The sequence below is a fragment of the Nematolebias whitei genome, chromosome 1 (assembly GCF_014905685.2).
Source record: "Nematolebias whitei isolate Nwh7 chromosome 1, NemWhi1, whole genome shotgun sequence".
In the NCBI taxonomy this organism is placed as follows: Eukaryota; Metazoa; Chordata; class Actinopteri; order Cyprinodontiformes; family Rivulidae; genus Nematolebias; species Nematolebias whitei.
In genome coordinates this window covers 36,192,095-36,214,448 of record NC_056498.1, presented here as the reverse complement: position 1 = coordinate 36,214,448, position 22,354 = coordinate 36,192,095, and the positions used below count along the sequence as shown (strand labels likewise).

The 22,354-nt window shown below is 40.1% G+C and overlaps 1 protein-coding gene across 1 annotated transcript in view; it reads right to left on the bottom strand.

Annotated features, from left to right (window-relative positions):
- Nucleotides 1-18,775, bottom strand: part of sema4f (sema domain, immunoglobulin domain (Ig), transmembrane domain (TM) and short cytoplasmic domain, (semaphorin) 4F) — a 92,295-nt gene extending 73,520 nt beyond the window's left edge. The window contains exon 1 of the mRNA XM_037676715.1: nucleotides 18,542-18,775. Coding sequence (XP_037532643.1) covers nucleotides 18,542-18,635 — 94 coding nt within the window. The 5' untranslated portion in view covers nucleotides 18,636-18,775. The remainder of the gene's footprint in view (nucleotides 1-18,541) is intronic.
- Nucleotides 18,776-22,354: the final 3,579 nt, after the last annotated feature.

Below are 22,354 nucleotides of genomic sequence, written 5' to 3'. Positions count from 1 at the left end.
TGTGCATGTGCACACACACACACACATGCACAAAAAAATGTGGTAGGAGTGTAGAAATGTACTTTGATTTACTAGGTAGCCGAAGGGAGACCAGTCACAATTCAGAGAGAAAATATATATTGGGTCATTATATGCACACATACACACACACAAGCCTTGTTGGTTTATTCCTTCAATTCAAAAGCTCAATTTCTCCATCTCTCTTTGAAGACTAAAAGTGTGTCTACCTTGAGTTGCTCTGACTTTAAGACTATCTTTCCTTGAGCCTGGTTTGAGAGGTAGCTTAGCTTTGCACAGCCCACCACACACCCCATGGTGTGTTCATCTGCAAGGCTACGCATACATTCCTTCTCATTTTTTCTTGTTCTTTAAATAAACTACACATTGCATCTTTTTTTTTTCTGGAAATAGACAGAACCAAAGCGTGACACAAGCTTGAGCCCAGTTTAACCTGACAGTCCAGTTCTCATCTCAGAGACTTCACAACAATCTACGTGTGCTCCATACTTCCTCTTCAATCGCTTTTAGGAAAGACTGTGCCACGTACACTATGTTAATAACAAGGCACTTCAAAATAAATAAATAAAACCAACAACTGCTGCTTGTCTCCTGACAACTTCCATTCCTTCCCATGTCCTTGTATTTAGCATTCTTAATATGATGCAACAATAGCTAACCTCATTCCTATTGTGCCATAATCTGGTTACACTTTGCATAGAAAAGGTTCCGACACAAAAAGGCTTATAACAAGGACTCTTTAAAGACACAGGGACAATTTAATTATAAATCTGGAAGAACCACTTGCATTTTTAAAGGAACAAACGTGGGCATTAAAATAACTTCTAGTGCATCAACAATAATAAGTCTGGTTCGTACTGCCACAACAGGGTTGAGTACCAATCAGGAACCTTTTAATTCAAAAATAAGACTGCTGTGCAATCGCTGTATTTGCAGGTGTATTTGCAAGACAACTGCAGTTGAAAATCAGCTGATTAGTGGGAATTTCTTGGGCTTCCTTAATGTTGTGTTTACTGTCAACAATGCTAGCTTGTAAGAGAAAGCAGCCCACACAAGCAGATGTCTTTGACCGATCAAAGTTGGGTTTGTGTAGCATCTGTAAATCCTGTAACCAAACTCGGCTGTGACTTTCAAATATCCGAAGTCTAGTTAAAAGATGATAATTTGAAGAATTAATCCAATGCCACATCTGCACCTAGTAGGGACACAAAACGTTTTCTAATGGTGCTTTCCCAATTAGAGTTGCTTGTTTGGACACATCTACAGCCCAACCTTTTTTCTAAAAATAGAAAAAAATTACAATTTGAAATATCCCAGCACCTTTTTCTACCATCATAATTTGTTTTGAAAGGATAATGAAGTGGAAACTATGGTCAAAAAATAAAGCTGATGAGCTCAGCTTTATTGCCAAAATACAAGTATCCCCCCCGTTCATTTATCCAATGCCCCTGTGAAACTGAAGAAATATAAATATTTCTGGCAAGCAGAATTAGCAGCAACACACAACTCAATACTTAAATCCTCATTAAGAGGTTTCCCAGCTTCAGGATTTGTGATGAGTAAAATTTAATTTACAAAAAGTCTCGACCATGAGAACATGGTCATATTTTAACAAAAACATAAAACATGGAAAGCTGCTAGATCAAAGCAGCAGCTGAGATTAGCAATCATTAAGATGCTTTCCCTGTTTTTAAGCAGTTTGTTGCTGTGCTGATGCTTGTATTAAAATAATTACCCGTCTGAGTAAAGAAGGAAAAAAATGAATCCTTGTGAAAACCTTGTAAGGCTGTTAATTGGACTTGTGTTTGCTGTGGTAACTGGTAGATGGAGGAGGAGACCAGGGGAATAAGATGGGACTAGATGGGGTGTTAGGTCAAATATTCTGAGAAAAATCAAATAGTAACCAGTGTTTTTGTCCAAAATACTCATCTTTAAACAAAACTACTGTGTATTCACTGACCCTACAAGGTACAATAGTTTTATGCATTGCAGATTACTAGTAAATAATGTGTTGGAGAACAAACAAAATTTAAATATATGTACCATTCCAACATTTTTCAGTCTGGTCATCTGGACAGTTTCTTTTTTTGTGCTGAAAAGTTTTGCCTTCGATCCAGAAGGATTCATCAGTCAAGGAAACACACAACAAAACTGATTCTTCCCCCAACAGCTTACTCCAAAGTGGAACAAACCAGTTTTGCTTGTGATAAGATAGCCTCTTTGGTACACCCTCTCCTCCATTGCCAGCCCTCTTCCTTGGTGACAGTCATGTCAAACTGATTGAAGAGGCATTAACTCTCATCCACTATCCAATAAATGGTCAATCAGGTCATCTGGACAGTTTATTTTTTGTAGAAAAATGTTTTGCCCTCTATCTGGAGGGATTCATCAGTCTGAGGAGTCCCAAGTAAACTGTTTTCCCCACTAAGCAGTACACTCCTTTAGTGGACCAACCAGTTTGCTGGTGATAATATGGTTTCTGGGGGATGTCCTGTCCCCCGTAGACTCCTTCCAGGCAGCCAGCCACAGCCAAAGTGGTTCAAGACATCAAAGTTTATGCTCAATCATCCAGGTACAAAATCCAGTAATGGTCAATCAGGTCATCTGGACAGTTTATTGTTTTGTGGAAAGACGTTTCCATCTTATCACAGCAAACACTCCAATAGAGGAGTGTACTGCTTAGTGGGGAAAACAGTTTACTTGGGTCTCCTCAGAATGATGAACCCTTCGGAGAAGAGGGTGAAACGTCATTCTACAAAAAAGAAACTGGCCAGGTGACCTGATTGACCATTATTGGATTTTGTACTGGATGATTGAGAATGAACTTTGATGTCTCATCCACTATGTGAATTTCTTCCTGATTTTCCAAACTAAGGTTACTCTTATTGATTTCTACAGCAGGTAAGACACTGGTTGTTCATAACAACTCCACACAATCCTGCTTTGTGAAACCCAAACCATTTCCTCAGTGATGTTGCTGTTTTCCATCACTGGGAAAAAGCCTTCTTTCATGTTGCACTGTATCAGTGCAAGGAGGAAGCCATGAAACAATTTTACAAGACGATTTCTCTTGGCTATCTGCACATGGTAGCTTTTTACAATTTCCAACTGTCACTGGGGGTGAAAAATGCTAGCAGGCACAAATCTGTGGGGGGAGTAAAAAAAACTCACAGCTCTCTACAGCACAGACATGGAGAAGATTAACGTGTCCACCACGGGTAAACACTGGGGCGTACTGTTCAAATAGCATTAAATTTCATTCTAGTCTTTGCAGGTCCCACCTATGGTGGACACTAAGGTCGATAAAAAGACACAGTGTGATGAAGTGTGACTTTATGTACGTATAACAGGAAAGAGCTGAAGGTAATCTAGAAAAAATGAGTCTGCATGTTTTTCCTTCCTCCCCTCATCCTCCGTCATTGCCTTACTGCTGACACAAGTCCAACACAAAGAGTGACACATACATCAATAAACACACAGTCACCTTCAGGATAAACAAATTACATCAAAGCACCAACTCAGGCCATTATGAGCCAGTTACTGGTGGCATCCATTGTTGCAAGCCAAAAAGCTTCATAACGGGATGGAATGTGAACAAAGAAATGTCTCGTAAAGAGAGATGAATCTAGAAGTGTGCCTTCACATCCAGGCCTATTACTGGATGCACTCACTGACCTGAAAACACACCCATACACACAGAAATGATGGCATAAATATTGAAAAGTCAATGAGATGATTACTTCTTTTGGGTCCAGACTTCTAATCGGAATGCAGCCACCGACTCTCTGGAGAATTGTCTGTTTATGGCTGCAGTTGAGCGTGTGTCTCTATTTGTTTGACATTGCAAAAACACTAACAGGATTAATGGATGCAGAGTCTCAGAATGAGCAAGGTGACTCCACCTGACCTCTGGCCTCATCCTAAACCTGTGACGCACATCAGGTCCTTGCTTTGTGTATGCTTTGTTCCATCCTGAGTGCAGAGGATCAATTTCATCAAATATATAATTTCATCAATATCCATTAGTTTCTGTAACTCAAAGTTTATATTTAAATGTTCTAACTTTCTGATCTGTTCTCGGTTAACTTGACCTTTTATCCTCCCAATTCATTGCTCCCTTTTTTCTAATATCATTAATTCAAACTTCAACCATTCTAAAGCAGTCAATAAGTAGCTACTTCCTGGTGTAGGGTGACTTCAATTGACAGGTTTTTCAATTGAAACAGAATAAAATATCTCTGATTCCAGAGTTTTAAACAAAGATCATCTACTGTTGAGGAATGACAGCTTTAGAACTTGAAAATAATGTACCATACCCTGTGATGCTCCATCTTGTGGTCCGTGGGATATTTTGTTAACAAAGAGACAGGGGATGATTCTAATTGTTAATACCAAAGTTGTGACCATAGTATTAATTCCGATTTGAGTGAGTGATACCCATTTATTTGTGTCATCTAATGCCAGTTGGCTGTGGCTGCTATCTTCAATTGGGTTGCTTTCAAAAGTTAATCAGTTGAAAATGTACATCCATTCGTTACTTTCTGAGTTTTCTTAAAAATCTAATGGTTCATGAGATATTTTGTTAACAGTACAGACACAAACAGACATGCCAATAAAACCCTTATTGATCAATCTTTGCCGTGGCAATGAAAGATAATTACACTCCATTTCTCCAAGCTGTGTTTGTTCACAAAGCTGCACCAGGTAAGATTTTAACTGTTCATAACCTTTGCACTTTATTTTTCTTCTTCTTTGGGCTCCTCCCTTCTGTAGGGATTGCCACAGCGAATTAGCTCAGGCAAAGACTTGGCAATTGATTTTGGACCGGATGCCACTCCTGTCACAATCAGAGACCATCGAGCTACCACAACCCTCTGTGTGAAGCAGAGAGCTGCCATTTAGGGTGCCCAGGGGAGCAGATGGTGGGGGTTCAGGGCCTTGCTCAAGGGCCCAGAGTGGGGCAAATAAAGATGGAGACAGGTGTGGGTGTTTCACCTTTCCCACCCACATTTTTTATGCTGACAGTCCGGGGAGTTAAACTGGCAACCTTCTGATCACAAGCCTACCTTGGACATGGCGTGAGAGATCTTTTTTTTTATACCGTCTCTCCTCATGTTTTCTTCCCTTTTCTCATCTAAGCAAAATATTATTTTGAATAAGAATAAGAAGGCTGCACTATTTATAGCCGCAGCTTCATGCACTCAGCCCATCTTTTGGATGACTGTACGTACATATTTGTGTTGTATCTCGGTGCAATGCCAATAAACTTTATTCCGATTCTGACCTTCTGAGCCACCACTCCCCCTACAATGTTTTAACGTAAAAATATATATATATAAAAAAAAAGTTTTTGAATCTGCATCTTAAGTGCAGTCTCTTCCTGCTGAAAAGTACTTCCCCTGCATTTCATTTGGGTTCAGTTTCCTCGCATCCGATGGGATTTTCATGCTACTGAGGCTCGGAGAGGAGGGAGGCAAGGAGGGAAAGCAGCTATGAATCCCAATGAGTTACTGAAACACGCTGAAGATAGGACACAGATATCCTCTCATTTGTACTCCAACTCTAACTCCAGATCTTGAGAAAAAAAAAGGCACGTTTCAAAGCAAGGCACATGTAATTACCGGGATGTTTATGAACGGGGGAGTGAGAACATGACAGGCAGAATGAATGAATGAATAAATGCAACACATGCCATTGACCTCTCTTACTGTTTAAAGAGTTCACTTGAGCCACACTTAATAAACAACGGGGAAAGAGATGCAAAGTCAGGGCTGTGAAAAGAATGCAATAAATTGTGAAATTCCTTGTGTAATAAAAAAACACTTATTAGCTCGACTATTTGTGTGGCCTTTGACTTTTGCCTCGGTTGGACTTTTAGTCACAGGAGTCATCACTGTGGGCTGACCGTCGTCGACACATAAGGCTGTGCATGAGCAACAATGTGCATGTGCACGACTAATGTAATTCTGTGTATCTGAGATGACGTCTGGGCTTCACAGAAGAGGCATTATGAGTTCAGGCGTATGGGAAGTTAATGAACTTTGCTGATGAACGTAAGGAGGAGTGAAACAGCATTTCCTGTAGGTGATCTGTGACTGCTGAGAATGTCCTCATCTGAGCCTTTGGCTTTTCATTCCATTTTCTTCTTGGTGTTTGAAACATTATGATTTCAAGTTGATAGTCAAGTCAATTTTATTTATAAAGCACATTTAAAAACAGCAGCTGTTACCAACGTGCTTAACTATAAAAATCAATTACAGCAATTAAAGAAAACATTATAATAAAATGTAATTAAAAGCATCAGAAACAAACATAAAAACACAAAACAATGAAATACTAAATCAAATCACATTGTGTTAAAAGGCAGTGAAAACAGATGTGTTTTAAGGGATTTAAAAGCAGGTACTAAAGTGGCCAGTCTTATGTTTGGGGAGCAGATTGTTCCAAAGGTTAGGGCCCACAACTGAAAAAGCCCAATCTCCTCTGAGCTTCAGCCTGGTTTTTGGTACAACCAAAAGCAGCTGGTCAGATTATCTCAGCACCTGAGAAAGAACATATGGTTGAAGTAGGTCAGAGAGGTTGCAAGGCCATTTTATGCACTTAATGTCAACAGGAGAATTTTTAAATCTACTCTAGTACATACAGGGAGCCAGTGAAGGGAGGACAAAACTGGTGAAAAGTGTTCAAACGTACAAGTTCCAGTTAATAGCCAAGCTGCAACATTTTGTATGAGCTGGAGACATGAAAAAAACACCAGGCTGACCCCAACATAAAGCGAGTTACAGTAGTCTAGTTGTGTTGTAACGAAAGCATGAACTAATTTTTCAAGGTCAGATCTGGTCAACACAGACTTAATCTTAGCTATCGGCCTTAACTGGAAGAAACTTTTTGTAGAACAGAGTTAATGTGTTTATTAAACTTAAAGTCAGAGTCCAAAACCAAGATTCCCAAGATTTGTAACAGATTGCTTGAGATATGGCTCAAGAGAGTCAAAATTTACAGGATCAGAGACAGCAGTAGAGCTAGGACTAAACACAATAAATTCAGTTTTCTGATCGTTGAAACTTACAAAATTTGAAGCCATCCATGCCTTAATGTCATCAAGACATTTTAACAGAGGATGAATTATGCATGAACTATTCAGTTTTAAGGGCAGATACATCTGACAATCATCAGCATAACAATGAACCAAAAGACCATATTTCCTTAAGATAGACCACAAAGGGAGCAGATACAGTGAAAACATAAGGAGTCCGAGAATCGAGCCATGCGGGACCCCACAGGAAAGAGACACTGAAGCAGAAAAAATAACAATACTTACTCAAAAACTCATGTTTTTTAATTATAACTTATTCTCATTTTTTTTGGCCTCTACTCAAGAGTGCCAAACTTGAAACACTTCTGTCACATTTTTCACACAACAAACCCTACATGTGAGTAAGTCGCTCACTGTTTTTTTTTTCTCAGAGGAAAACCTGCTGACAGATGACTGCTGCCTTGTGTTATTAGAGGATTTAGCTTTGTTTGAGCTGCAGCTTAGTTTCTTTTGGAGGGGAAACAAAGAAAGGTTTTAAAGAGGAAAAACAAAAAAATGACTCATAGCAGAAATGGAAGAAAAACAACAAACAGGTTGAGGTGTTTCTGATCAATAGAGGCAGTGTCACAGATAGGAAGGTCGGTTTTAATATCCAACACCTTTAAATTGTGGTCATGGTCAGGAGTTAAAAAAATGCTAAAAGCACTTTTAAAGTTTTCCTTCTTAATTCTCCTGGAAGCACTTATTTCCACCGCACCCCATCAGCTCCACTTTGAGAGGGCAGATGTGTAGAGAAGAAGACAATAAAATGCAGGGGATAAGAAAGAGAAAGTGCTGCTTTTGTCTTTATATAATTACATTTTATTCTCCAGGGGGAGTAAACGATTCAGCTTCAATCCAAACCAACTTCAAACTCCTGGTCTAATCCCTTGATTTTCATCTGACATGGAAACACAGCAGCAAGAATTATTTACAGTAAACATCATGAGCCGGCCTTTAAACAAGAAATCTACCTGTTCGTTACTTCATTCTGCTCCTAATGAGTAGTCAGAAAGTGTTAGGTGATACTTAAATTGTCCTAAACGCAATTATGGGAAACTTGTTTTAAATATAAAGTTGGAAAATCCTGCAGCAAGCCATCATATGTAATTGTCTCTTTAAAAACCTTAAGGTGCTTTATTAGCTTTTTAGATCTTTTTTATTTTAACTATTATAATAATTGTTCATTTGTAGTATAACTCAGTGAATAGAGTACGCCTCAGTTTTAAACATTTTAGTGTTGCATGGTCGAGCTGTGGCTTGCACTGTTGCCTCACAGCTTGTTTCAAGTCTCTGTTGGCACATTTCAGGGTGCATTCACACCAGCTCTGTTTAGTCCGCTTTAATCGAACTCTAGCTCGTTTTCCTAGAAAGTCCGGTTCGTTTAGGGAGGTGTGAACGTGCCATCGAACTCTGTCACTGAACAAAAAGGCGAACTCTGGCCCGGGCTAAAACCTAGGTCTTGGTCCGGTAGAAGCGAACTCCAGCGCGGTTCGAGTACAGTGTGAATGTAAACAGACCGAGCCCCGCTCCACAGGGTAAACAAACACGCATTTCTCTGACCTTATATGGAGCCGTCAGCTGCCTTGTGTGGAAAAACAATATCCTCCATGGTCTTCTGTCTCATCTTCTGCTCATGCTAAGACCATTTTTGAAAAATGACAAAACATAATTCCTAAAACTGCTAAAACTTGATGCCACTTCATTTTTATTTTTATTTACAGAAGAAGAAGAAGACGTGTCTTCAGAGGTTTTTGTGTCGTTTCTTTCAGTAGTTCTTGGTGCAGCGCCCCCTCAGGCGAGCGGGGAATAGGTTGGTTCAACAGGTTGACTCCACTGCACAGTGCAGTGTGAATGCAAACGCACCAGCTCAAATGTAAACAAAAGGTCATGAATATTGGTCCCGAACCGAACCAAGTCTACTGGACTATCTGGTGTGAAAATGACCTCAGATTCAAAATTATAATAGTCATCCTGTTCTAACTTGATTCCTCTAGGTAGTTTTCTTTCCACTCTCAGTCCAAAAACTGTTATAAACGTGCATCTAAAAAAAGTCAATATTGTGAAAAAGTTCAATTATTTTGTCAATCACTTCAGAAAGTGAAATTCACAAAGTATATAGAATCAATACACAGAGTGAAATGTTTGAAGCCTTTATTTCTTGTCATTTTGAAGATTATGGCTTACAAATAATGAAAAACTAAAATTCCATAAAATTTAACTTTTTCACGATATTCTAATTTTTTAAGATGCACCTTTATTACTTTAACCAATGACTCGATTTTGATATTAAAAAAAAAGGTTATCTAAAAGGTACAAACAAGAACTTCAGCTCTTGTAATTTACTTGGGTATTTCTGAAGCAACGTAGCAAATACTGTACATTTTGTTGAGTTGACTTTTATTACAATAAAATACACAAAGGCCATGTTCTCTGCTCCACACAGAGGGCTGTGGTAGCTCAGTGGTATGTAGTTGCATCAGGAAGGGCATCCGGCATAAAAATAATTGCCAAGTCTTTGTACGACTTAGTTCACTGTGGAGACCCTTAACATCAGCAGCCAAAAAAATATAAATGAATACATAAATAAAAAACAACTAAGGCCACTTCAAGTGCCATATGCTTGAACGAAATACAAGTTTAAAAACCTTCATTGGGTAATAATTCTATTATAACATTATTACCGTGCTGTACTTGCAGAAGACAATGTAAATAAATTAAAAAACGTTATAAAAATAGTATAAACACACCAGTTTAGACATTTTATTTGCGTAATTGTTTTGCCAATTTTTAGGAGCGGCTGTTATCAGATGTTATCAGTCCATTAAATGGCCGTTATTAGTTGTTATCATCCCCATACATAGTGGTGAGACTGCCCCACCTACCTCCTAGTAGGTTTAAAGGTACGGTATTATCATTATTATTGCTGATAATAGGCAGCGTCGCATGGGGGTAAACCAGGAAGTGGGTTTTTTTTGTTTTTTTTCAGCTTATGTAACCCTTTTCCTAAACCTAACCTTACACCTAACCCAGAGGACCAACCCTAAACTGAACCCCCTTACCCTTGTGCCTAAACCTAACCAAGACCCTAAACCTAACCGCCAGACCCTTTACTCTAAACCTAACCACGTGAAGCTATTATGAGCACTAACAAAGGTAAAAACAGAGCCTATTATCATCGCTAACAATGCTAACAACGTATGTTTAAACCCACTAGGAGGTACAGGAGGGGCAGTCTGACCGCTACATATGGGGATGATAACAACTAATAATGACCATTTAATGGCTAATAACATTCGAAGCAGGTGATTTTTAGTTGAGTAAATGTCACAAGAAAATATGTCTTGATGAATCAGACAACTGTTTTTGAAACAAAGGAAACAAATTTAAAGTTTTCAAAGTTGGGATCAAGATCCCATCATGAAACAAATGATAAATGGTAAATGGACTGTACTTATATAGCGCCTTTCTATCTTATCAAAACACTCAAAGCGCTTTACAACACAATGTGTGCCCTCATTTACCCATTCATACAGCACTCTGCTAGATCTATACAAAGAATAATCAGTGCTTTATCACATTCATACACTGATGGGACACACATCGGAGGCAATGAGGGGTTCAGTGTCTTGCCCAGGGACACTTCGACATGTGACTGCTGGTGGATTCGAACCTTCAACTCTTGCATTGGATGACTGCTCTAACCACTCAGCCACAGCTGCCCAGTAGTGGCAAGTGAAGGGTTTTGTAACAATCTTCACAAATTTGAGTACAATTAACATTTTTCATAGATCAAAACATTAAAAACAGCTGTTATAAACTTATGCAAAAAAAAATAGCATGCTGGATGTTGAGGCCCTTGTTAATTTGCTTTATTGGCAAGTTTATGTCCCCCAGCCAACAACAGCAGAGGCCTCCAGTCTCTGTTGCAGTTTTTTGTGATTCAAAAGCTGAAAACTTTGGGAACTACTACTACTACTACCAGCAAACAGTTCTTTTTTTCCACTATGGAGTATGCTGTTTGTGAGAATCAGTTTGTTTTAGTAGCTCCTTAGATTTAAGAAGTCCTTAGGATGAAAGACGAAACATCTCAGCAATTCAAAAAACAAACCATCCAGATGATCTGACTGAACATTGTTGGATATCTACCTGGATTATTGCGCATGAACTTTGGTGTTTGGGAACTACTGGTTAAAAGGAAGAGGGAACTACTGGTTAAAAGGAAGAGGAACATTCAACTGAGAAGTGGAATCGGTTACGACTTCATGGCCAAAAAGAGGATTCATACATTGAGCTAGAATTGAGCGCCTCATCAGTTCCCATTTGTTGCCATTCATTGAGAAGTGGGAGTTTTTACCTTGCACTAAATTCACAAGAAGCACATGAGACCAGGTTTAATGGCCACTACCTCACTGCCTTCCCACAACACACACCCACAGCACCGTGTGATAAAATGATAGCTTATAGCACCACAAAGACACCATCACTGACCCAGTGTAAACGTTGGCACTAAAACAAAAAGTCACAAGAGGGTCATAAATCTTCCATCTACGGTCTGTTAGAGCAAAAAATGTTTGAAAGGAGATTCTGTTAAGCTCCTGTTGACTGCAAACAAAGATTAAGTATAGTTTTGGTGGCCAACGCAGGTGGGGCAATAGGTGGACACTGGGTGGCCTCAAGAGCATGAGTGTATACCTTCAAGCAGCCAATTTAAAAGTAACAACTTTGGTCTTTCCCATCGTAAATTAGCAGATCCATATAGTGGCTACATGGGTGGGCAACAAATCGTTCCCCTCCATCCCCCAAAGAGTGATGCCTCCCTAACGAGTTTCATGTGAGAAGCATTAAAACCTGGTCTTAAACCTGTGCAACTGGATAGATCCAGTCCACTCACATGCAAATACGAAGTTTCGTGTATGGGGTGGAGTAGCTGTTACTTTTATTTTAATGTCAAGACTCTCATGGGAAACTCATTATGCCATGTGTAAATTTCCCCTGATTGTTTTACAGCCCAAACACTTAACAGAGAACTGGTTCATTGCCACATCTGTCTAATTAGCCCCACCAGCACTTCTTATTAGTGCAGAAACGTGCCATAGCTTCAGAGTCTGATGAAAACTGATGTAGGAGTGGATGGTGAACCCAAATGCAAGACAGCAGAGGATGTAGAAAGGGAAAGTAAGATTCAACCAGGGTTAGAAGTAAAGAATTACAAATACTCACATTACTGTAATCAAGTAGATTTTTTTGGGTACTTATACTTTTATGAGTATTTCTTTCAAGTGTGTAATTTTGCTCATACTTAAGTACAATTTAGACCATGTAATCTACTTCGCTTCTGAGTACGGCCGCAATTTGAATTAATATTCAAACCGTTTGTCTGCATCTTTGTAGCCAATAAGGCTCGCAGATGGCGAACATGCTAATTACCTCTGACGTAAGCAAAGGACAACTCCGTAGAGTAGAGAGTCATTTATGGACCAAAGATTTGGAGAAAAAGCCAAAATGGAGACAGAGGACAAACTGTCAACAGAGAAAATGACGAGGTACAGTAAAGGATGAGGATGAGTGTCTGTGGCCGTACCTGGAGGAATTGTCCATGTACAGAGGGCGAAAAGGAGACAGCGTCCAGATGCAAACTTTGTTTCATCTCTACGGTGATAGCAGCTTACATTCAGCATCTAATCTCAAAAAACATATTGAAGTATACGAGGTTTTACAACAACCTGTATGATATTGATATTTTAATGTCTGTATGTGTGGGTTATTAGTTTGGCTAAGTATGCAAAGATCTTAGATATTGTCACTGCCATCGGTTTGCCTAGTACTAAAATAAGACGGAGCTTCTGAGCATCTGAGAAATGAGCTTTGAATGTATTATATACAGTAAATTGAACTGAATGCCTTCGACTGGCAACACAATAGAAAAATTAAGCGAGTTATTTATTTGTTTTTGTTACTTACAGTAAATGTTTGTGTTTAAATTGTTTATTAGATAAATAAGATTTTATCTTCATCTGCTGCCTTTCATTTTATTTTTGTTTTCAAATTACATACATGTAAATTGATATGTATTCTTATTATTATAAAATGAATAAATAAATAAATAAAAATAAACAATAAAACATCAACTGGTTAAAAAGTAATTAATACTCTCGAGTAGTTTTTGATAAAAGTACTTTGTAGTTTTACTTAAGTATTTTTGTAACACTAGTGTTTTTACTTGTAACTGAGCACAATATTAGCAGTGCAACAGTACTTGTACTTGAGTACAAATTTTCAGTACTCTTTCCAAATCTGGGTTCAACTTGGTTTTAAGAACAAAAAAGAAGGAAAGTAGACCCTTAAATAATATGGAACTGATCTAAAACTGGACTAACAGTAGCTGAAAAACCTATATACTAATAACTAAAGTGATGAACAGAATGGAAATTTTGTTCTAACTATTGTGAAAAAAGACAGAAAACCAACAGGAATTAGTTTTACAAAATAAAACAAAAAGTAAAGTTAACCACAACATGCCACAGCAATAAACTGTCAAAGTGCAAATAATTAAACATAAGGGTTAATTATAACTAAATAGAATATTGCATTGTTTTTGCAGTAAAAATCAGTATCTTTTAATTTTTACTCTTTTGCAAGTTACTGAACAGTGCAAACAATTTATTTCATTGTGGAAAAAATATATCCCTAAAAGAATAAAAACAGAGAATTTAAGCCACAAAGCATTTCTGAACGTTATATCAGTTTGCGCAATGGGTGTTAACATCCAATCCAACATGGACTTAAGACTTGAATGTGCTTTGTATACAATAATATGATATTTTTGCTCTTACTCACAAAACACACTTTAATCCTTTGTATTATCATAATCTATTTTCTACTCTTAACTGACCATTGCCAAAGTTGGACTTTAGCTGGGTTCACACTGTAAATGTTCTGTAAACATCTAATGTAACAAAATCATGAGAAAATACTCGGTGAGCTTGAGTCATTCAGCGTGACAGATTTCTAAACAGCCAATTTTTCACTTTCATGGCTAAAGACAACTTAAACATCCAGCGTTGTCAGAAACGTTCTGGTAAAATATTACAGGATGACAGCTACTGCGACCGACAACTTTATGGAAGCCATAAGTGTGTCCACAGCTGTGTCCTTGTTATCAGCCTCCCTTTCTATGAGTCTGAATGTAATAAGCGTCAACAGAAGCTAATTTCCATTTTCTGTTGGGCCGAAAAATCGAATGCATTATGTGACGTAGGGATTTTCAGAAATCTTACAATATGGCTTTTATGAACCCTACTGCTGCCCTTGGGTCAAAATGACTCACAAGGCCGTGGTAGGTCACAAGGGCAGCAGGAGGGTTAAGTATGACAAAGGGCGGTGTGATACGGGTTACTATCAAATTTGCACAGTATGACATGTACAAGTCCTTTATATTTTTTTTTAAATCACACAGTGTGAGCCGGCCTTTAAACTAATGATAAAAATCGAACAAATTTTGGCAGAGGCCAGATAATAGTAATATAAAAAGTGACAGAGAAACAACACGATGTAAAAAAACTAATTCAATCTGAAGCAAAATATACAACAATAAAAGGTATATTTGTGACGCGAGACAGAATATTAATATTTCCACAGCTAACTTTAGAACAACTGGAAGCAGGACGTTTCTTGAATTGTTACTCTAACCGAGCTCGGCGGAGTCATCCCCTGACCAAATGTCCAAAACAGCCAACGTGTCTTACGTAAGAGGCTTTCTTCAGTCTTAATGCCACTTAAGCAAACACCGAGCCACGCACAGCAACACACACCCTTACAAAGATGCTCACTGGCAGAAGAACGTCAATAGTAGATGTAGAACTTGCAAAAACTTTGACGTTTAAATAAAAACCCAAAAAGAAAGTGGTTAATCAGGAAGAACATTTAGGCCTGTGCAGGGCTTAATTTGTAAACTGATCAATGCTAGAACGCAAATATATGTAGCGGGTGGGGGTGCGGGAGTCCTCCCCCAGAAATTTTTTAACTAAATAGATGTGATTTCCTGCATTTCTGGTGTATTTTAGAGGGTTTTTAAACATCTACGTTTACCTACATTTGTAAACACGTGATTCAATAACTATTTTAGAGAGCAACAACAACAGCTCTCTCCTTGTGCGTGAATAGAGCAGCTCCACTTCATTCATTCAACCTTTATTTATGCAGGTTAGTCTCATTGAGTCACGAGGACTCGTTTACAAGAGAGACTTGTTTTAAACTTCTGTCAAACAGCTCGGCACTCACCCCTACACCTTCAGGTGCTTCAACGCTCGGTTGTCCAACTAACAACGAGAAGCTTTTTTTATGAAAGTAAATTGGACTGTCTTTTCGACATTCTGGTCGCTGTTATATTGACAAATTAGCGCCGTTGTTTTGATATGTAATGTGAATAACGCGCATGAAACATTTCTTTTGTTGCATTTTTAATAAATAATCAACATTTTATTAATAACTCACTTAAACTTTCAAACTGATTTGCGGTTTAGTTGTGCTGTTTACATATATTTTTGAGTTTTTTAATAAAAACGTGTGATGACTTTAGACTTTTAGGGGAGGAGATTTTTTGAAGTGAAAACTTGAAGGGGCAGCTCTTATGTGGAAAGAAGCTCGTAAGTGGCGGTTGTGTTTAAAATGAGTGTTTATATAATTATTTTCAGTTTACATATCCAACATTATTTTTATTCGTTCAAGGCAGTCATATTTGTTCATAACTTTATTATTAATAAGCCTGAGAGTTACCGGATCCAAGCAAACAGTTACCAGGACACACCATGTCAAAATAATAAAGATACCAGATCCTGTTCAAGAAGGATCCGGCTCAAATTAAGCCGTGAGGTTGTGATATACATGTAAAGTGATCAATTTAAGATTGTTAAAGTGAGCTCAAGTTATGCATGTTAGGGTGATCGGTGATACAAGTATCTGCTTAGATGGTCTGGAAGCTTGTTCCATCATCTGTAGAAGTATTTCCAAGTCCTGGTCCTGGAGGAACACTATGCTCATGTGTTAGTTGTTTCCCTGCTCTTCAGCAGGTCAAGTTCTTCAGATGCCTGTTAATAACTACTTCATACAAATCAGGTGTGTCAAAGCAAGGAAACACCTAAAACATGCAGGATAGTGGCCCTCGAGGGCCAGGATTGGGAACCACTGGTCCAAGGTACCGGTCCCCCAACCTTTTTTCATCAGTGACTGGTTTTATACAAAAAAGTGTTCTCATGGATTTGAGGGAGAAAAATAAATTATCTAGTGAAGTTTGTTGTTTTACTCATTTTTAGGGTTAATTTGTCAAGCATCAGAAAAAAACAACACAAAAATAATCATTTTTTTAGAATAAAGTACCCATCCATCCATTTTCTTTACCCGCTTATTCCATTTTGGGTCACGGGGGTCGCCGGTGCCCATGTCCAGCAATCACTGTGCGAGGGGCGGGGTACACCCTGGACGGGTCGCAAGTCCATCACAGGGCCACATAGAGACAAACGAGACAAACAACCATTCACTCTCTCACTCACACCTAGGAACAATTTAGAGTTACCAATCAGCCTAACATGCATGTTTTTGGACTGTGGGAGGAAACCGGAGTACCCGGAGAAAACCCACGCATGCACGGAGAGAACATGCAAACTCCACCCAGAAAGGACGCCTGGACCGGGGTTTGAACCAAGGACCTGCTCGCTGAGAGGCAGCAGCTCTACCAGTTGCGCCACCGTGCTGCCCTAGAATAAAGTACCCTAAAGACCAATATAAAATTATTCATGAAGATTTTTTTATATCAGTTTTTATTATTTCTGTTTAATCCTGTACTGATCAATAAATTGACAGAAACCAGTTCTTAGTGATTTCCATGCCAAGCAGCGACTGATGGAGACACAAAATTTTGAGAAAAACATCAATTTACAATTGGAATTGCACCGATTGACACATTTGCAAAAATTCGTAAGAATCCGGGCCAATATTCACAGGGACTTAGCAAAACATACACCTCAAACACAGAAACTAACTTGAGAAAGGTCTAAAATTGGTGCCAGTGACTACGCTGGCTGAGCGGCGAGCGCTACGCTTTAATTCAACTCGTCTCACAAACTTTTAGAACATGTTCAAACTTTCAACAACAGAGTTTGTCTCAAGAAAACTGACAACCCTGTAAATCTTTTTGAGAAATTCAGGAAATTTCCCCGTTGCAGTTTTATTGCCAACGGTCGCAGCCCAAGAAACCATTAGACCCAGGAATGAAAATGATCTGGACTGTTGGGTTCATTCGGGTGGCAGAACCAGATAATTGGGTGGTGTTGTGGCAAAATCAGTAACCCGTGCATTTATGGCTTTCTATAAGGAAGACTGAAGATTTCCCACTCATATTCGTTTGCTGGCACTCACTCAAACTGTAAATTACAAACTGTTGCATTCTCATCCAGAGCAGCGTCTGACTGACAGGGATCCAACTAGAAGCATTCAACAGTAAGCTTCCGGAGTACCGACATGGATGTGCATGGTGGGGAAGAGTTAAAGGCACAACAAGCTGCAGCGTGTACAGCTGGAGGGGCAAAGCCTATTAGCACGGTCAGGTGACCCGGGACTGATGGTCAATGGACAGAGTGACGCAACCTGTGAAGCTTTCTGGCTGCAGCTGGGTGTAAACATCCCCACGCTGAACAGAGAACCAACATGAGCGCAATAGATACTGTAGCACAGATGGAGTTTTACTGCAAAGAATTCGACTTAAACACACGAATCGAAAACAAACTGATCACAGAGCGATCACTAAATAGTCCTGTGTGACAGATCGGGGGCTTCTCCAAAGACAGGAAAACTGGGAAGCGTGCGCTGACCCTGACAGCCAGAGCACAAAGAGGGAGCCTGTTGGAGAGCCAAGCATTCTGCAGCACACAGAGTGGTTTTCACCCAGTACTCATCCATTTGAACCTCAATGTGACCACCATGCTGTTCAATAGAGTCAGAAACAAAACCACTGCTCTGCTGATGATGAACTCCTAGTTGACAGAGCTGCAGATCCTGACCTTTGACAACTCTAGAGGAGGTCTGATGAAAAAAATAAAATCATGCTGTGCATTTGTTCATAATCCTGCAGAATACTCATTTGATTGAACTGCCCCTTTAAATTCCAAAGCTGATTTCAAAGATGTCTGCAGGCTGTGCACTTGTTGTCAGGGTTAGAGAGAACCAGGCTGCTTTCTTTGCCAGAATGATCCGTTCATCAAGCAGCAACAAAACGTGAAGGCAGCCGCTTGGCTCATGCGCTTGGAGCGCGTAAAACCAACCAGGCTGCAGAGATGAGCTTCCACACACACAAAAGAGCACATGCGCACATGCTGGTGCTTAAACGACATAAACGGAAGATGCAAACTCCAGTAAAAGTTGCAGGTGTCCCTTTTTCCTGGTTGCACTCACCTCCATGTCCCCTCAGAGACGCGGGGAGGCAGTTCCCGGAGAGCAGAAGACAGAACGCAGGGACAAGAACCAGCAGCACCGCGCCGGGACTCATCCTGTCACCAGAACCGTCTCAGAGTCTGGACGTCCGGTTTCAGCACCAAAGAAACTCGTGGATGCGTCCTGATCCTCCTGCGCACGGTTATCCGGGCTGAAAACGGCTCAGTACGGAATGAAGAAGTTGACCTGGTGACGTGTAATTTAGCTCTTTTTTTATATATAATAAAAATAATAAAAGTGTTTTTGTTTGGTTGTGCTACAGGTTAGTGTTCCCCTCGAGCTGCTGTCTCCACAAAGCGCACAGGACTCACCACAGAGACAAACAGCATGGCTTGTTGCAGTGGTGGTGCGTTCAGGGAACCCACTGAGCTTCAAAGTAACTTGAAGCCGCTCTGTCTCGTGCAGGAATAACGTCCTCTGTCCCGGGTTAATAATCCGTGCGGGCTCGCTGTTTCCTCTGCGCCATGCGGGGCTGGATGTAGCCGAGCCTGTCCCGCAACAAGACCTTCCTCCTCCTCTTCCTCTTCTTCTTTTAAATCTGTCCGATTTAATTCAAACAGGGCTTTCAAGTCGTGGGTCCGTGTTGAGCGCGCGCTGTGTTGACGATGGAACTGGATCCCAGTATGGCTGGAGCACCGTGCGCGTGAGGAGGATGTGCAGGGTGTGTGTGTGTTTGAGCGGAAGGTCCCGCCCTCCGGAAGCGCTGCGCGAGGGATTCCAGGTAAAAAAAAGAATGACGTCACGGGCGGCAGGTGCACAGAAACCTCTTTGTCTTCAAACAGCAGAAGATGTCGGTTGACCTGACTGACTTCAGCTGTTAATTAATAAAGTAATAAACATGCACGTTTCTTCAGAAACACTTAAAGGGTCTCAAAACTCCAACATTAACTTTGTAGTATATTTAAAAAAAAAACATTTTGGTTTAAAAACTGTAAAAAAGTGTAAAGAGAACCAAGAAAAAAACCAAAGGTTAAAACTGCTGCCAGAACCTCATTACGGTCACCATGGTAACCACGCCCCTGTGTGTCTGTCACTCCCTGACAGCAAACGTAGGCCCTGTTAATACTTAGTGTTGTTTGGATATTTGTGTACAGAACAATAAACATAATAATAAATAAAGTGCTTTGTGTTGTCATCAGCAACTGGTAGAGCTGCTGCCTCTCAGCGAGAAGGTCCCTGGTTCAAACCCCGGTCCAGGTGCCTTCTGGGTGGAGTTTGCATGTTCTCTCCGTGCATGCGTGGGTTTTCTCCGGGTACTCCGGTTTCCTCCAACAGACCAAAAACATGCATGTTAGGCTGATTGGTAACTCTAAATTGTCCCTAGGTGTGAGTGAGAGAGTGAATGGTTGTTTGTCTCGTTTGTCTCTGTGTGTCCCTGTGATGGACTTGCGACCCATCCAGGGTGTACCCCGCCCCTCGCACAGTGATTGCTGGACATGGGCACCAGCGACCCCCGTGACCCAAAATGGAATAAACGGGTAAAGAAAATGGATGGATGGATGTGTTGTCATCAATGTATGTTCTCATACAAAGACGAAACTGACTCTCTGCATTTAACCCATCGCTCCTGGGATACACCCCTGTGGAGCAGTGGGCAGCTATGTAAACGCCCGGGGAGCAGTTCGGGATTAAGTGTCCTGCTCAGAGACACCACGAGATGTGCAATGACCGGGGATCAAACCCAGGACCTTCGTGTCCCGAGTCAACTGCCCCTACACCATCACCAGCACTCGCTCAAAGAAACCAGAGGTTTCTAACCAGGTTTCAAAGTGGAGATTTTTGGAGGAACCCTCCGCGGGGTGTGAAACACTCACACATGTGCACTACAGGCAGCCGAGGTCAAAGGTCTGTCTGCAGTAACAACAGAGAGCAGTGTTTTTTGTGCTACTCCAGCATGCATTAACAAAGACAGCAACACCCTAGGTCCAAGGAGCATTACTGAATTCTCTAGTTGGACTGTATCTGTGATCATGCAGACACTACATGGCCAACGTCTGCGCAGGGTTGCCAGATAAACAGTTTTGGTCAAAATACAGTAGTTTAAAGTGACAGTACAACAGTTCATCATTTCTTACCTGGCAGCCCAGCATGAGATGCAAACTACAGCTTTTTCATTTATCTTTCTGTGTACACAATTTCGCTCCACCTTATTTATCACATGTGATGTGAATGACAATAAAGAACTTTGAACCTTTCTACAGTTACTAATGTACATGCTAAAAGGCAGTATTAAGGGATGTATTGCGGTCTAGATAGTTTTTGCCTACTTTTGGTGTGTTAAAAAACACTTCATCTAAATAATGTTGATATTTAAGTCTGTTTCAGCTCATTTAGACACCCAGCTTTTATACGCGCCGTGCTCACAGTGTAAAATACCAATAAAAGTAATTTACAAATATGTTTCTATACTATATATAAAAAGCAGGTTTAAAAGCCATAAATATAAGACTATCTGGGTGCATGGTGCCCGATTTTACACATGTGTATTAGTAACTGTAAATAATTCAATTTAAACCTGCTCTTCTTTGTTTATTCGGCCCAATAAACATAAAAAAAAAAAATGTTTTCAGAAGTTTTTCCTTGTTTAAACAGGTCCTTCGAAGAATTTCAAAAGTAAGCCTCGGACAAGCAGTCCCTATGTTAAAATTATGACCCTCTCTCATTAAATATATTTATACTGTAGGTTTGTTTTTTAAAACACTAAAAAAAACAGCAGTTTGGAAAATATGGGATTGAAAAACTCCTGCTCAAGAAGGGATTTTATCTTTATTTTAATTAATAGTCCACCAGATTCTTCTTTTTCTCCCCCTTCCAGGAGGAAAACAGCTCGGTTTTGAGAAGCATAACCACAGATTTCACGGGGTGGGGTGCAGGGTGTTGCAGACATGAAACCCCATCATCTGAATAAAGGGAGGGGTCACCGAGAAGTCTGGATTAAAGGATTTGGTAAACGAAGCGGGTGAAGGAGGAGGAGAGCAGGGGTCTGAGGTGAGGGAACGATGTTCGAGAGAAGCCAGAGGAGTTGAGGGGCAAGCGGCTCCATCTCTGATCGAGCCTGATTAACCCCAAGCTGTGCGTGTCGCAACTTTATGCAGTCAGTGACTTTTGAAAGACTATGTCTTAAATAAATGAGCACATTCATCAACGTCATGGTTGACTCTTGGTCACTGTCAGTCACTTTTGATGGTCAAGTGGAGAGTGGGATGGTTGCTGAGCGTTTCTGCTGCCCCCTACTGGACAGGTGCAGCAAAAGGATATTCAACTGCTAGTACAAAATGCAAACAATAAATAGGATTTTTGGAACTTTTTTCCACTCTTCCGCATATTTATGAATAAAAAGGGGGAAAAAAAATACTAATGGTGGTTTATAGAGTCTATCAGACTCAGTCTATGACTTGTTGTTGTTCTTTCAGCTTTTCCATCTTTAGGGATTGCCACGAATCATCCTCTTCCAGCTCACTCTGTCCTCTACATCCTCTGTCCTCACTCCAACTACCTCCATGTCCTCTCTAACTGCATCCATAAATCTCTTATTTGTCTTTTTCCTGGCAGCTGCATTTCTAACATCCCTCTACCAGTATACCCACTGTCCCTCCTCTGGACGTGTCCAAACCATCTCAGTCTGGCCTCTGTAACTTTTTAACCCAGTTTTTCAACATGTGCTGTACCTCTGATGATCTTATTCCTAATCTTATCCATCCATGTCACTTCTTGTCACTGCTGTGGCTGAGTAGTTAGAGCAGTCATCCTACAATGCAAGAGTTGGGGGTTCAA